Genomic DNA, 16,095 nt, shown 5'->3' with positions numbered 1-16,095 from the left:
TGTGAAACAGCTGTGTACTTGTTAATGAGCTAACTCAGCAGAAAGACCTGCCCCTTTTTCCTCCAATGGCAGGGAGCTTTATTGGGCCATGGTAGCAGGCTGTCAGAGACTGAACAGTGGGGTGACCACCCATCCTGTTTTTAACAGGAGAATCCCTTCTTTTAGCCCTGGAAGGCAGCCACCTTTTTTTTTTAAAATGGACAAATTGTCTTCTATAAAGCACAGCAGGGACTGGCTGTTTAAACAGAGCCTGCATGCTGAGCAATCTATGTGCTGTCCCTGGCATGCACTGTGGCCAGCAGCCACTGGGAAAAAGCTGAGGGGGGCAGGTTTCACACTGCTGCCAGTTTGCCAGCAACAGTGCCCTTTTACACAGATGGCCCACAGCTCCCTTGGGGCAGCAGGAAAGGGCTCCCCCCCACACACACACTTGCCCCTTCCCCTACATGTCCCCCAGACCCTCACCTTGTCTCCTGCACACACACCCAGCCTTCTGCCCTCCCCCCCACCTGAAACTTTCCTACACAGCCCCAGCCCTCCCCCACATGCCCAGTGTCCCCTGCCTTGACTCCTACAGCTCCCCCTCACCCAACCAACCCTCACTATAGGGGACAAAGTCAAAGCAGGCACTTCTAAAGAGCAGTAACCACTGAAGCGTAAGTATATTTTTTTGCCTATTTTAGTTATAATGCAGTATATCTTTAATGTGTGCTCAGCTAATGTTATTTTGAAAGTTTGTTGAACTTGTTTACATCTGAGCAATTTTACCAGTTGCCCTGTATTTGGAGATAGAGTCTCCCTACTGAGAGGAAACAAAACTTACTACCAGTACTGCATTGAACACCACTGCCCCCTCTCCTAGGCTGGCCAGTTGCCAAGAGGCCCTCTTAAGTAACTGAGCTTATAGCTCCCAAAGTAATAACTACTGTTACTAGAACCCCTTTCATTAATGGGTGTGGGCTACTGCATGAGCAGAATGCTCTGTTCTTTACTGAGGAGTAGAACAGTGGTCAGGTGTCCTGAAGGCTGGGATTCAGGTCCCTACACCCTTTCCCTCTGAAAATGAACCCCAAGGGCTAGTGTTTCAAATAGACTAGTCTTGTGTGAAGATCCTAACAGTAGCAGGGTAAAGTTCATTCCTCAATAGCATTAGTCTAAGGACTAATCTTAGGGTCATTGCCATTAGCTACAACTCAAGCCAGCCAAGGGTAAAATGAATCTCTGCCTGAGCAGCTGCAGGTAGCATCTCATTTTGGTGAGATGGGTTTCTCTCTGGTCATTACTATAATTTATTCTTTCCCAATCAGGTCTTAAAGCTCCAGGGAGACAAGTGCTTCACTTTATTTGAGAAAGTTAGCAGCAACACCATCAACAGGTCATAGGAGGGGGATTAAAATAGCCATTATGATAAACAGGATAATGGTGTGTGTGTTCACCCTGCAGATTATTCTCAGCCCTTTGCATGAATAGAGCCGCTATTTCTTGTGGCCCAGGCATCCCCAGGCAATGGAATGCAGCAGGCATAGCCAGTCCTGGAAGATTGACCAGACTGCTGGAGGGAGGATGAATGGTTTTACAGTACTTCCTGTGCAGGTGACAGACAACAGCTGACTTAGGTTAAGTCTACACTGTCACTTTACAAGTCTGTAACTTTCTTGCTCACAGCTGTGGAAACCCCAGCCCACTCCCCTACATGCCACTATGAACTGGGCTACAAGATGGACCCATGCTTCTAGCATTGTTGCTACTCCCTTTGTGAAGATGGAGTATCTAGTGAGCAATCCCAATGCTCATTGAGTGTCCACGCTTACCTGTAAAGCATACTCTCTAGCACTTTAAATATATACGTGTAGACAGAACCTCTGACTTTGTAAGCCCAAATGACTCTGCATCCTCTCTTGAGTCAGCAGACAGGGCTTTTGGACCTTAAGCCCTGCCCTCACTCTTGCATTAGTAATCACAAGAATGATCAGTGATCTTTACACCTCAACATACTTCATCTTACCTAAAGATTGATGCTGAGAGCTCAAAGGTGGTAACTTTCTGCTGGCAAGACACTGTTCATTGCCTTGTTGGGAAAGGTCAAGGCAGATCTTTATTTACTCAGTGGTTTGCTGAGGCCCATTTATCTGCACCCTGGCCTTGAGAGGTAAAGGCTGAACTCAAAATGCAGCTGAGAGCTGCAACTGGACACTAACTCCCACGTCTCCTCCCACCCACATAGTTGCTACTAGAGAATGTATGTTCCCCTTTCTCCATGCAGGCCCATCACTGCAACAAACAAGAAGCAACATGGAAATTCCAGGCCCACCTCATCATGGTGTATCAATTGGCCTTTCCTGCAGCAGTGCGTGGGTAGTAGTTAACAGCTGTTAGTCCTTTCCATTAAGGACCAGAACGCTCACCATTTACTGATCTAAAGCCATGGGCTGTGTGTCTAGACTGGCCAGTTTTTCCCCAGAAAAATCAGCTGCTTTTCTGGAAAAGCTTGCCAGGTATCTACACTGGCTGCTTCAATTTCTGCAAAAGCACTGACCATCTCATGTAAGACAGTCAGTGTTCTTGTGGAAATACTATGCTGCTCCCATTCAGGCAAAAGTTTTGCCTCAAAGGGCCAGTGTAGACAGCTCAGATTTGTTTTCTGCAAATGGCGATGGGGGGCTTTTTTGTGGAAAGCACATCTAGCTTGGCATGGATGCTTTTCTGCAAGAAAAAGTGCTTTGGTGGAAAAGCGTCTGTGCTAATCTAGATGCTCTGTTCCAAAAATGCTTTTAAACAGAACTTTTCTGTTAAGCATTTCTGGAAAATCATGCCAGTCTAGACACAGCCATGGTGTCCAGCCTGCATGTGGCTTTTTGGCCAGCTGAGTGGTTAATTGCCTTAGATTTAATTTACATTTTCAGAATAACGTGGCTCATGTGTTATCAGTAGACACTAAGGTATCTATTGATTCACAACTGGTTGGACACCATGGAATTCTCAAGTTCTCTTGCAGTGACTTAGTTGAGGGCAGATGTGTTCAACTGGCATGGGAAAGTGAGAAGCTTTAGTCTTTAAGAACCCTCTAGTCCCTACACACTTGTTGTAGGTAAGATTCATCTGAATTGGTCACACCTTGGATAATTCCATTCTGATTGGCATGGATTTTTTTGTTCTCTAGCCCTGCAGAGGTTTGAAAGCCCTCTGAGTAGTGTGGGTTTACATAGGCAGGTATTAAGGTTAGGGAACGCTGATATGCTGCACCCTAAACACACCCATTAAAAAAGTTGGGCACTAGTCCAGAGTCTGCAGTTCATTAGAAAGAGACCAGCACTTTTACTGGAAAGTAATGGTGTTTTATAGCAGAGAGAGGCAGGGTCCTTCCTCCCCCCCACCCAAAAAAAAAAGAGCTAGAGCCAAGTTGCAATTCTTTCAGCTTTACTTAGGTGTTCTATTCTTTTGCTTATGAGTCGGTCTCTGCCAATACTTAACTCCCACACAGACTAGAGCCAGAACAGCAGCTCCAAATGCTACCACCACCACTCGTTCCCATTCCTGGGACAGAAGACCTCTGCTCTGCTGGGAGCCTGTAGGAAGGAGGAGGGATGGTCAAGCACTAGTTCAGGCCAAGCTGCTCTGTGAACATTGTGCAGCAGAATCTGCTACCAAAAAAGGCTTATCCACAACCACCTCTAAGTGGTGACTGTTCCTGTTCTATTTTCATTGTTGGAATTGCCTGCATACAGTGTTGCTGATAGTTAGATCCATACCCCAAGGCACTAGAATCAGCAAAGTGGAAGAGGCATTAAAGCTAGGCAATTAAGACAGAAGGGCACTAGCTTCACATGGTAGAGGGTCAGGTTGCAACAAAACAATGGCCAATGTGCAGAGTTTTGACATGGTCCCAGTTGCTAGGCCTGCCCAAAGGGGGGGTGAGCTTATGGGCACCCTCAGGTTTCAGGGCAGTCTCCTTCCCTCTGGCACAAAGGAGGGGCTTCAACTATTGCTCTGGAGGAGCCTCATATAGGGAGAAGTCTCTAGCAACAGGTTTCTAAAACTTCTCCACCTTGCATCCAAAGTCTTATTTCCCCTAGCTGTGTGACTGCCTATGGACTTTAGCAGAAAGGGATGGAAAGGTTTTGCACCTCAGGAGACTCAGTCCAGTGGTGGAATTTACGTTTTTCCCCTGGAGACATGAGGATTTGTCATTGGCAAAGTGAGACTTTTCTTCTACCCTCTAGAGAAAGCTAACCAATTCTAAACAATGGAATCCAGGTCCTGGTTTCCCCTACAACACTTGTCTTCCAAGTGGATATTGTGCAAGTTCCTTTCAATTAAAGGACTGCAGTATGCATAGGAGTTCCAGTAATTGTCCCCAAAGGAGGGAGTATCACCCTTAGCATCACAGCTCAATATCCTCCAGTCATACCAAAGGTCATGCCACAATTCTAGGGCAGTAGAGCAGTCAAACCATTGAAGCAACTGGGACTATTGCCAGAACCTCTATTCATTACCTTTCTGCTCCAGGGTCTGATCTGCTTCGGTATTTTGGAAGTCTACAGGTCCTTCTGTGGTCACCAGGCTCCTTAGAGCCTTTTCTGAAGCCTGCTTCTCAGATGTTCTTTTTGCTGTTTAGAAAAGAAGGAGGTATTAGCATCAGAAAGCGGCCATTCTCTTGGAGAACGAGGCCCCATACACCCCTACCCTAAGACTCAGGCCCTTCCTCTCATCCTCTGAATGATGATGCCAGCCATGCCCTAAATATAGGAAGACCTGCCCAAAGTGAGAGTCAGCCTCAAAACCCATCACTGCAACAAAGACTTGCAGGCTCATTGCCAGATACCTCTTGTGTAGTGGTTTAGTACCTCCAGGGCAGGGACTTCGAGTAGAGCCAAATTATGTTGTCACTAAGGGTACGTCTACACAGCAGCAGGATTCTGAAATACTGCAAGCGTCTGCACAGTTAGTCTGTCATTTTGAAACCATTTTAGCAGGCTTATTTCAGCATTTGTAACTTCACTCTATGAGGACCACCTCTTCTGAAATAGCTATTTCGCAATAGCAGTAGTGTGGATGCTCCACTCCTATTTTGAAATAGCTCCTCCCCAGACCATTTAAAGGAATTACTCCTGGGGCTCTAAATTGAGATGGCATGTCCCCATTAGGGGAGCCTGCTTTGGACTAATTTCCAGGCTTCCCTGTAGTGCAGATGCACTATTTCTCCTGGAATAGCTTATTCTGAAATAATCGTGCCATTTAGATATAGCCTTGGTGAGGTGCCAGATTTAGCCTTAACCCCTTCCTGAAGCCCTTTACTTTAGATGGCAATAAGTTGCTCATATTTCAGTCATTCCCTAGTGCCTATAGATAACTTGTTTGGTAGAATGGGGAATTTTGCCATCTCTCCATAGACCCAGTGCATCAGACTCAATGGGGAAGTCAGTGGCACCAACATGGCTATTTAAAAAAAAGCCATTTTCCTGCCCAAAGTACAACTTTGAGTGCCAAGGCCACTAGAGCTTTTGAAACAATCCTGATACAGTTACAAGGATTCATGCCTCCTTGGTCCCCTTCTGAAGCTAGGCATAAGCTAAGCATAAGCTCTTACCTCTCGTCATGGGGCAGCGAGCAAGGCATGGTTCCACTGCAGATGGGACACAGGCTGAAGCACTGCAATGGAAGTAGACCTGGAAGGCAAGAGATAGTGGGAGGCTGAAGAGCGCTTCTTAACTTGCAGATCTTCTCTAAGTTACTAGAGTGCAGAGCATCACTTCAAGTTCACAGCCCTGTCCCCCCTCCCCAAGATGCAGAACCTACCGAAGCAGTGGGAAAATAAAGACTGCACTAGCTATTTAACATTGAAGGGGGTTGAACAGCAAGACTTCTGGATCTAGATAATTGTTCTGTGGGTGGTGTAAAGGAGATGGCTGTTAAACAAGCCAGGACAGTCTGGGACTCCTTGGTAGAAGCCACCACTACTTGGAATTTCTGCTCAGAGCTTAGTAGGCCTTGCAGTGCTGGGTTAGGGAACTACAAGGAGCACTCAGCCATAATCCTGCAGGGTTATCACAGGCAAGTATGGATTAGACCTGATTCTATCAGGTCCTTCATGCTGGAATAGGGCTTCCCAAGCATGGTCAACTGGCCTTTGTCAATTAGGACACTGGGTACTGACATGGCTTACCGGTCCACTGAGTGCCTGCTGAGAGGCAGAGTCCACAAAGGTAAAGGTGCTGATGAGGAAGCGCTGGTAGTGATATGGCAGCTGTGGCCCTGAAGCTGCTCCCAGAGGGATGAGCTGGGTTTGATAGTTGTCACCAGTGAATGGACACCTGAGAAAGGCAAGCTACAGTGAGGCAGGAGCCCACGAGTACTGTTCCACAGCTCTGCATTCCTTGAGCCCACCACTTACCCCTCCACCAAAATGGGCCACTGTGGCTGCTGCCGAGGATTAGTGCTTGGGGTAGCCCAGCACTGGTGCAGAACCAAAGCCAGTCTTGGGTCTGTTCTTTGCAGGATCCGGACCTCCACGTAGACTGGGTCCTGCAGAAGTTTCACCACGGGATAGTCACTGCTGACGTAGTATCGACTATAGCGTTGGTCTGCAAGGAGAGTTACAGTCAGTTATGTGAGTGAGACAGTACCACCACAATGGAAAGTTCTGCATCATGGTGGTGCATGAAGGGACATGGCTCTACAAATATTCAGGATATTGGGGACTATCCATACAATTGCTATTTCAAATCAGTACCCCCATCTAATTCAGAATCTTGTCTGATAGCAGACAGTACCAGATGCATCAAGTGCAAGAAACTCAGTGATTAAGAGCTATGGAATGTTTCTTCATAAGGGCAAACACTTCAGTGAACTGAAGGAGTGGGCATTTTACAGCCAAGAAAGGAAACCCTCTATTGAAAGTCCTCCTATGAACTGCAAGCACTGGCATCAGTCTAGCATAACCCCTACCCACCCTAGTTCTCTGGATCTTCATTCTCCTCCCCCCCCCCCCCCGAGATATGAAGATGATTCCAGACCAGCTTCTCCCCAAGTAGAGTGATGTTGATGCTTAAAGGTTCCAAGGCATAAGAAAGTAGCAGCTCTTGGTAGGAGTCACTACTGGTCTCCTGCACAAACTTTTGGAAGTGGAGGGAAGCGGATTGCTAGAGAGTACCCAGGTGTGGCAGGCCCTGGGGGATGGGTTGCCTCTAAGGTAACTGCAACACCTACCTGTGGCAATCCTCATCTCCAGAGTCAGAGGGCCATGCTGAGTGGCTGGAAGAGGTGGTGGCAAGGTGAAGACTTGCACATTGAGTGGGATGAAGTCCCCAGTGGAGTAGCTGCAGCTGACAAGGAGCCTAGTGTGCACAGGGAGTCACATTAGTATGCTGTACTCCCTTCCACAGTCAACAAGTCCCATTCAACAGCAGTGTGGCTAGTTATACACATTATGAAAAATTCACAAGACAATTCAGAAGTCTCAAAGGTGGGGTGGGCGGGGAGAAGGAGAGAATTACAGCTATGGGTGAGGGCAAATGCATCAGGAAGGGATGGGAGAGTTAGGACTTGCAACCCTCACCAGCCACAGTCTGAGTCATCCTGTCAGATGAGGCAGGCTATTTTCAGTCATGCCCAATCCATCTGCTGTGCGCTGCACTAAGGTATTGGTGCTGTTCCTCCCATCCATGCCCAGGCTTCCCCCACCCCAATCTGACTTAGAGGCCAATTCTATACACAAAGATGGGATACAACTCAAGGCATGAATTTAGACTGGTCCAGTTCTGTTGATATCCTGCCCCTTAAGCACTTACTCCTATGCAAGAGGGGAGAATCTAGAGCATCCTTTCCATCTAGACCTTACCAGAGCTTAAGTCTCACCTGAAGGTGCTGTCCCGGGTGACAGACCCAGTGCTCCAGCTTCTGACATCCCTGTCTGCCACCAGCTGGTTCTCATAAACACCTTGGTCTCCAACTCCCTGTACAGGAGACACCAGCATTAAGCACTGCTGAAGCTTCAAAGTGGCATGGTCCCCATGTGTGAAGAATATGGAATTCAGTTTCCAGCTCTGCCTTTTAGTCCTCTTGCTTGAAGCAAGAGGGTTGACAAGTTAGTGATGAGAGCACCCAAGTCAGTTAAAAGGTTCGTTGCTCCTCTTTCAAAAGAAAATATGGAGAGCAGAGACTCCCTCGTGTTCCTAGGACAGTGGCTACTTCCCATTCACCCATAGACTCTTCCCAGGTGTTTGAAGAAATTGTAGGACTATTAGAGAAGACAAGAAGCAAAGCTAAGAAACTGGTTTATCCCACTCCAATCCTGGCTGGCAGCAGCAGATGCCAGTACACAGCAGAGAAGAATTCATTGTAGTCAGGGGAAAAAATCTTTCCTGCTGCCCTCATCTTACCTGGAAAGTGGTTCCACAAGCTGAGAGTGGAAATCTGTATAGGACAAAGGTGTTGCTCTTGGCCACAGGGGCACAGCTGCTGCCAAGTCCACTGACTAGGTGCATAGAGTCTAGTATCAGTGGTGGCAAAGTCACATCTCTAGAGACTGCAATGGAAAACTGGCCATCAGATGTGCACTGTGCAGTCACTGAAAGGAACAGCAGAAGGGCTTGGTTAGACATTACAATGCAAGTGCTGCTGTCTTGTCCCTCCAGAAGCCTCTTCCTACTGATTTGCTCCTTGTACTACCAAGAGGAGCCAGCCTTAGCTGTCCTAAACCAGATGGGCTTCAAAAATGTAGAGGAAAGACTTGCTCTTGAAATACTGATCCCATTCCCTCTCAGTCACGGAAGGTTACAGGCTGGCCTACAAACCATGGCCCTTCCATGGTAGGTGTTTGACATGGAGCACAATGGTCCCCATTAGCTCTAGAGGGCAGGGATTTTTATGCAGTTGACACAGTCTCACCCCATGGCCCTTGGTGGCAACTAAGACCTTTTGAAGATACAAATAAATCAAGGCAAGTTAGTTTGGGGGGAGGGAGGTGTTAAAAGTCAGCTTGCTAGTCAGATGCAATATCTACAGGCATGTCTAGTGGTATAGCTTTGAGTGGCAGGGAACTGTTTTGCAGATGGACCCCTCATGCCCAGAAGAGTCACCAAGGCCAGCTCTAATGCTATCACTTCCAAACCTTCTCCAGGTTTCATTGGTTGTGCCATTGATTTCTGTCTTCTTCCCAAGAGGGGAAAATGGAGCCAGCCAGGAATTTAGGTAAGTTGCACTAGCTTTAGGATCGGACATTAAGTGGGCCTGACCACAGGTGTGTAAGTAGTTTAAGGCAGCAAGCCACTAAAGAACACCTGCTGGGAGATAGATCCTCCAGAACTGTCTCAATAGCCTAATTTTTGGAAGTTCGCCGCCACCACCACCAATGAAAAAAGTTAAAGTATGCTAATCTTCTGAGCTTAGGTATAGAGAAAAGGCAGTCCCATGACCTCTGGTGTTTGTGCAAGAGGCCTAACATTTCCAGCCAGAATCTGTTCTTTTCTGCAAGACAGACTATTGTTCGCTACAGACGTTTTGACAGTCACACATTGGTTCACATTGGTTGCTCTTAATGCTTTGACATTGCAATGCTGAAGTGCAGAGCACCAGCTATTCAGGAGCTTAGGAAACACCAGTTCACAAAGCCAAGCCAAGCCTGTTGGCTCTCCTAGACAGGGAAGGGGGTCAAGCTAGGCACCCAAGAACACAATCCACTGAAGTGACCATACCAGGAGTGCCTAAGCTAACCCATGGGAGTATGGATTTACTAAGTCCTTCCCATTTCTCAAGAGATGGGCACTTAAATCTAGGCTACAGGAAGTCTGGACTCTTATTTATCTGCATCTTCAACAGAAGGCAGAGGTGGATCTCAGACTAATGGCTGAGCAATGGGAAAGCACTCAGTGGTGGGAAACTCTTTGCAGAGGTGGAGGGAGCTTGCATAGGGAAGGCCAATGGAACCTGGCTCAACCCAGGTGACTGCTCTTACGAGCAGGGTTAAGAGGTTTAAGGTGGGCAGCACCAGCATCATTTCATCCTCCAGCAATGCTGGATCTAATTGACATTCAAGGGCACCTAACAGATCAAGCCCATGGGCAAATTTGGTGCACAAACAAGGGTGGAGAGGCGGGAAAGACAGACAGACATCTGGCTACTGCTGACAGACTGGTCCCTAGACACCTAGAGTGATGCAGCAGTGAGCCTGTTCAGAGGCATGGAAATCAGTATCTAGGGAATGTTAAAGTCAGGCACCATGTAACTTCAGGTGTCTACAGGACTGTGGAAGACGTAGACAGAGGGGGACTTTGGTGCCTATGTTGCTCCACCCTTGTTTTGGGTGGAAAATAGTAGACCAGGCCATTAAGTATCCCATTTTAGCATATGGGACAGTTCTATGTGGGAAGTCAATACCCTCTGCCAATTTAACTGCAATCACAAGGTGGGGGAAGACTAACTTTCCACATAACTTGTAAACTGCCAGACTGGAGGGAAGTTGCTAAGAGGGTTCAAGGACTCATCTTGGAATCAGTCTTAAGATTTCAATAGTAGTCTGGGCCTCAAAAGAGTGTGCACTAATAAATTGCAGTTGACCTGATGTTGTGAGGTCCTGCCGACATGGAAAAGCAGAATGTCCTGCAAGATGGACAAGTTCAGGAACTGGTTGTATAGAAATGGGATGATTTAGTAATGCAAAGTCACACACTTAGTGAACAAGTTTGCACTACAAGATGGGGACTTCAGCTGGAAGCAGAAGGGAAACTACATGCTTTGGTCAGCCACAGAACATTTGAACCACCAGTGCAGTGCCGCAATTAAAGCTCATGCAATCTTGGGGAGGTATTTCTAGGAGGAGGAGGAGATAATGCCATTATGCAAGGCACTGGTGAGACTTCATCTGGAATACTGTGTGCAATTCTGGTCTCATTTCCAAAAGAGAAATTCAGATTGGAACAGGTGCAGAGAAGGGTTTCTAGGAATGAAAAGCCTATCTTGAGAGGAGACAACTTTCTTTCCTTGTTTAGCGGATCAAAACAAAGAGGGAAAAACTGATTGCTCTAAATCAGTGTCTTAAGCTGTGCTTCATGGAGTCCCAGGGCTCCGTGAAACATCTCCCGGGTCTCCACAAGGTTGACAAACTGGAAACATTGATAGGTACAACACATACAATCAGTGGACTGCTGGGGCTCTACCTAAAATTTATGCACATAAAGGGTTCTGGAGCCCAAAAAGTTGAGACCTGCTGCTCTAAACAGATCAGCAGGATAAATAGTAGGACAAGAGACATACAAGGCTAGTGTTGGCCAGTTAATATCCAAGCCTAAATGGTTTGGCAAAGTGAAGTTAGTTTCTAAACCTCTTGAAAGGAAAGTTCTGGGACAGCCTTTCAAGGGGGCTAGAGGGAGGTGACCAGTTTAACTGGCTTCAAGACATTGCTTCAAAAGTTTGAGGGAATGTTACAGTTGGACTGCCTGCAACAGTATAAGGTCTACCTGCAATTGCTACTAACAGATTTCTCCAACAGATAGACGGCTTCAAGTTAGATAATTATTTCTTCTTTCTAGGTGTCCCATCTAGTGGGTAGCCTGCATGCTCAGAGTAACCATATGACCAGGAAGACCCCCTTACCTCCCCAGCAGTTTGGTAGAGACCCAGGGGTTTTCAGGCTTCTGCAGCATCAGGCAGAGATTATTTCAAACAGCAAGTGACACTAAGTGGTGAATTGTCAGAGGAAGCCTTTAAATCAAGACTTAATTTATCCACCCATTCAGGTAATAGACCCACAACCGCTGGCTGGGTAAGGCTGTGGGCTGTAGATCAGATGGTGATAGTCCTTTCTGACCTATGAAGGGTGAGATGATGCTAGCCAGATTCCAGTGGAACAGCCTGGAGATGGCTCTGAAGCCATGAAGGTCATCCCTGACTGCATTGTACACCTGGCTGTGATGCGCTGATTCTACTTGGCCACTCTGAGACCTGACATTTTTCAATTCCAACCCACCTGTGTTGCCATAGTAACAAGGAGCAACTGGGTCACCAAGGTTGTAGCAGCAGCCTTTCCCTTCACATTCTTCCTGAGAGACAGGTGGCGGGGCACAAGGCAGCCTGTCTGGGCGCAGGACAGCTGTGCACATGCTGTTACCTGGAGCATCTAGAGCTGGAGAGATGAGGAGAGCTAGTTCCAGCTAAACCAATCCCCATCCACTTGGTGTCACATGGCAGGTGCCACATGTCCTCCCCTGCCCCCATTCAAGGTAATTGTAGCATACAGCATAGCAAATGCTGGCATCTGGCCTCCCATGTATTCTAGGCCTGTGAGGCACCACAGCTATCCAAGTCTAAAGAACATCCTACACCATGTGACATGGTAACCTGCCACACAAAGGCACCTAGCAAGAACAACTAGCATGATCTCAGGCTGGGCTGCTGGAACCTAGAATTGTACCTGGCAAGTCAATTGGGCATCTCAGTTCTTCGTCATGCAAGACAGTCTTTCCAGTAGCATCTACTCCTTCAATCCTGATAGTCATCAGGAAATAGCCATCCTGCAGGAAGAGGAGGGTGCGAGCCACACCAAGGTATTAGAACATTTCCACCTTCCACAATAGGAAGGGGCCAGTGTCCCACCCTCATGGTGAGCTGACTACCACTGCCTTAAATGGATCTCAAAGCACATGGTCAACCTCATTCAATGCAAACCTTTCTGTGGACTACCACCCATGACAATAGGTGCAGGAGCAGGCTGGGGTTGAGATGTCTGGGTGGGAGGAGTGTGTTTGAGGGGAACTGGGGTACAAGAAAGATGAGTGCTTACCTGACTGCATCCCTGCTGCTCCCAGGCCCCAACCCCTACTGCTCCTATTGGCTGGAATGCCAGCCAATGGAAACTGCAGGAAAAGCCTCTAAGCAAGCAGTTTCCCACTCTGCCATTCCCTCAGCCATGGGGGCGGGGGAGGGGGAAGAGGCGCGAGGTGAACAGCAGCACAGAGTTGTTTCATGCTCCCACAAGCCAGATCAGGCCTGTGAGCCTTGGGCCTCCCCCCAACCATCTGCAAGATAGACTATGGACCACACTTTGAGAACCACTAGTTAAAGGCATATGGTTTGTTACCTGACCATACCAAGGCCCATTCTCAGCAGAATGGCTTTGAGACCCTGGATGCACAGAACCCTAGAATGCATTTAGCAATCCAGAAGCACATCCCATTTCTCAGTTACATGCCTACAAGGTGGAGCTTGTGAAATCTGCATCTTAATGCTGCCTCAATTGGCATGAGGCCCTCAGCAGAGGCTAAACAATTAGTTTGATAATCTGAACCAGGGTTTCCCCAACCTATGGGTCAGGACCCAAATATGGGGCACCATTACATTTCAAAAGGGTCACCAAGTGTCTCCCCAGGTGGCTCTGCCCCCTCCCCCCCATTTTTCAATTGCCTTGGGTCACCAATTCTTCCTGAATTGTCAGAATGGGTCCCCATCTGGAAAAGGTTGGGAACTGCTCGTCTAAATGTTTCATCTAGAGATGAACCTCAAGTCAGCATTCAAATCCAGAGCCTTGACTGTTTCCAGCTGTTGGTTAGTTGTAAATGAGAAGTCAGTATTGGTCTTTCTACACTTCCCCCACCAGCAACCAAATACGGGAGCATGCAAACTTCCAGCTCAGCTACATGTTGGAACCTAGCTGCTCCAAGATGCATGCAACTGTGTAGTTTGGAGCCTTCTTGCCAAGTTACTTGCATCTGCGCGAGTAGCTGTGAACTAGTTTACGTGTTGGATCCAGGCTCACCAGACTTCTGTCACTGCGACTCCACAATGGAGTCCACCTAATTTTCTACAGATGGGGGGGGGGGGGGGGGGGAACAGTGTTTGAAAAACCCTCTTAATTTAGAGCTGCTCCTTCACTTGGACTTCAGGGGCAAATCCAGTCTCATTTACACTGTGGCATTTAAGTCACAAGTGATTCTTCATGTTAGCCCACATGTATAACAAGTCAGAAACAGGCCATTCTGTTTGTATTTTGAGTAGTTCATTAATAGGCAGCACACAACTTGTGGGGGGAGGGGGGTGTAAAGCTTATTAAAAATATGCTTACTTCTACAAGCATATGAAATTCTAGTACATCACACTTGTTTGCTCACTAACTGCATTAGTCCCCAGAAAGTGGAGAGGGCACCGTGAGTGGGAGAAGGAAACGTGCTAGGCTTTTGAGAAGCTTCCATGTGATGATCTAGCAGTCAGTGAAACAAAAGGCTCCCTCCTTCTCCAGTTGGGAATGTTTGCCTTTTGGTTATGTTTGCCCTTTGGTTTTAAGCTGCCACTTGGGATTGTTGAATTGATTACAGCCACATCCCTCCCACACCCTAAAAAACATCGCTCCTAATGTCAGAAAAAGGGATCTCCAGGCAACTGTCATGCATCCGTTTGCTAGTCCTTGCAGTTAGGTGACCCTACCTTCTTGATGAAAAAGCACCCAGTGTAAGGAGCAGTGACAGTCAAGGACCCATCCTCTTTCTGATGAACCAGGACACCGCATGTAGAGTTGGGCAGAGGATGAGGCCATCCTGCCGAATCTAGGAAGTAAGGCTAGAGTCAGCGGGCAATAGAGAAGCCTATGAGTCAATCCTATCCCTGCAGCTGAGCTATGTAACAGGATGGATTTATACATCTGCATTAGACCCAATTGTTGAAGGCTATGGGAGGGAGAAGGTATGCTGCTCCAGTAAGTAGTCCTTCCAGGAGAGCACATGTGATACTCAAGCTAAGTAAAGAAAGGGTTCCATGCCCTTCTGCATTCCAGGCAATGTCAGCTCATAAGCTACAGTTCTAATAGAAGAATACCAGATGCCACCCACTGAGAGCAACCAGGAAACCTATGGAAAGAATTAGGGCTTAGTGATGAAGTACAGAACAGGAATCTGGAGCATCTTAATGCTTATGCCAACATGGATACCACACCCCTCCAAACTGTTACCTTATCCAAGTTACTTAGCATCAGAGCTGCTTCCACATGCTGCTAGTGCCCTCCAAAATAGGGTAGTATCTCAGGTTTGTGGAAGCAGCTGGCATAGAAGCACTGCAAGAGTGCGACATGGAGGGAGCTTTATGTATGATCTTTCAGGCACAAGCGCCTCAGCAGTATTCAGTCACCAGGACACACTTGTGAGGTGGGGATGGAGAACAATCCCTCAGAGGCAACAGAAATAGGCCGCAATACTCCATACACACTCGTGTGATTTTTCACTTCAAAGAGACTTACACCCACAATACACAGGAGTTGCAAGGAAATCAGGGCAGCCAGTGTAAGTTGCTAGCTACCCTTCTGACTTCCTAGGCCAGAATCTCAGCTGGCATGTCAGCTCACTTTGCTTAGCAGAATTAAGCCAGTTTACATCAGCTGAGGAGCTGACCTGCTTTTCTACCAGCTGAATGAAGAGAAAAAACCTACAAACTTTACACAGGGCAGACTTTTTGAGGACCCAATGGACTAAAAAGGGGGGAGGAGAGAACAGGGCTCCCTCAATTTTACACTTGATCACCCAACTTTATCTTCTAGCTAGGCAAGAGACAGTCTCATTCTAGGTAATTCACTTACCCAAAGCACTCAGTAGGGAAATCAGCTCAGTTCGGTTCGCAGGAAAGGTGAACTGCAAGTTTGTCCAACCACAATTTAGTTGACTATGGTCCCCTAATACAGCTGCATCTTTAAAAACACTAGGAATCCCCCAGGCTAAAGAAAGGGAGTAACAAAGTAGCCAAATTAGACTACACCAAGGACTAGCTGGCTGCTTTATTATTCCCATCCTGTTCACCAGCCAGCAGCTCCTAAAATACCCTGCTTGCTGAGGAGCTGTCTTATACCCTCACCTGGGCTGCAATTGGGCAGACCAAAGTTGTGTGTCTGATTCCAGGTGAGACTGCTAAACCCCACTAGGGAGGGCAGCCCGCAATCAATTCACACCTCTCCCATTTAAATTCTGCCGGCACCTGCTCTGCATTTAGCCCTTTTTATTTGTTCTGAAATGACTTTTTGAAATCCAGCCATATTTGCTAAGGAAAAACAAGCAGCTTTCAAAATGGAAATGGAGGAGGCAGTGTTTGAAAAACCCTATCCAGCATTTTAACTCAGTGAGCCTC

The 16,095-nt window shown here is 47.3% G+C and overlaps 1 protein-coding gene across 1 annotated transcript; it reads right to left on the bottom strand.

The window, feature by feature from the left end:
* Nucleotides 1–3,400: 3,400 nt before the first annotated feature.
* LOC102460479 (zona pellucida sperm-binding protein 4-like) lies at nucleotides 3,401–15,785 on the bottom strand. The gene is made up of 12 exons (XM_075919816.2): nucleotides 15,554–15,785; nucleotides 14,413–14,531; nucleotides 12,407–12,506; nucleotides 11,963–12,118; nucleotides 8,379–8,566; nucleotides 7,855–7,952; nucleotides 7,207–7,334; nucleotides 6,392–6,581; nucleotides 6,164–6,311; nucleotides 5,588–5,666; nucleotides 4,494–4,607; nucleotides 3,401–3,566 (listed from the first exon to the last, which is right to left on the bottom strand). The coding sequence occupies exons 1-12, from the start codon at nucleotides 15,759–15,761 to the stop codon at nucleotides 3,418–3,420; spliced, it is 1,677 nt and encodes a 558-aa protein (XP_075775931.2). The 5' UTR covers nucleotides 15,762–15,785; the 3' UTR covers nucleotides 3,401–3,417.
* Nucleotides 15,786–16,095: the final 310 nt, after the last annotated feature.

Source organism: Pelodiscus sinensis, chromosome 1 (genome assembly GCF_052426305.1).
Source record: "Pelodiscus sinensis isolate ZL-2025 chromosome 1, ASM5242630v1, whole genome shotgun sequence".
Taxonomy (NCBI): domain Eukaryota; kingdom Metazoa; phylum Chordata; order Testudines; family Trionychidae; genus Pelodiscus; species Pelodiscus sinensis.
Note: the sequence above shows the minus strand (reverse complement) of the source record. Positions and strands in the feature narration are given on the sequence as shown.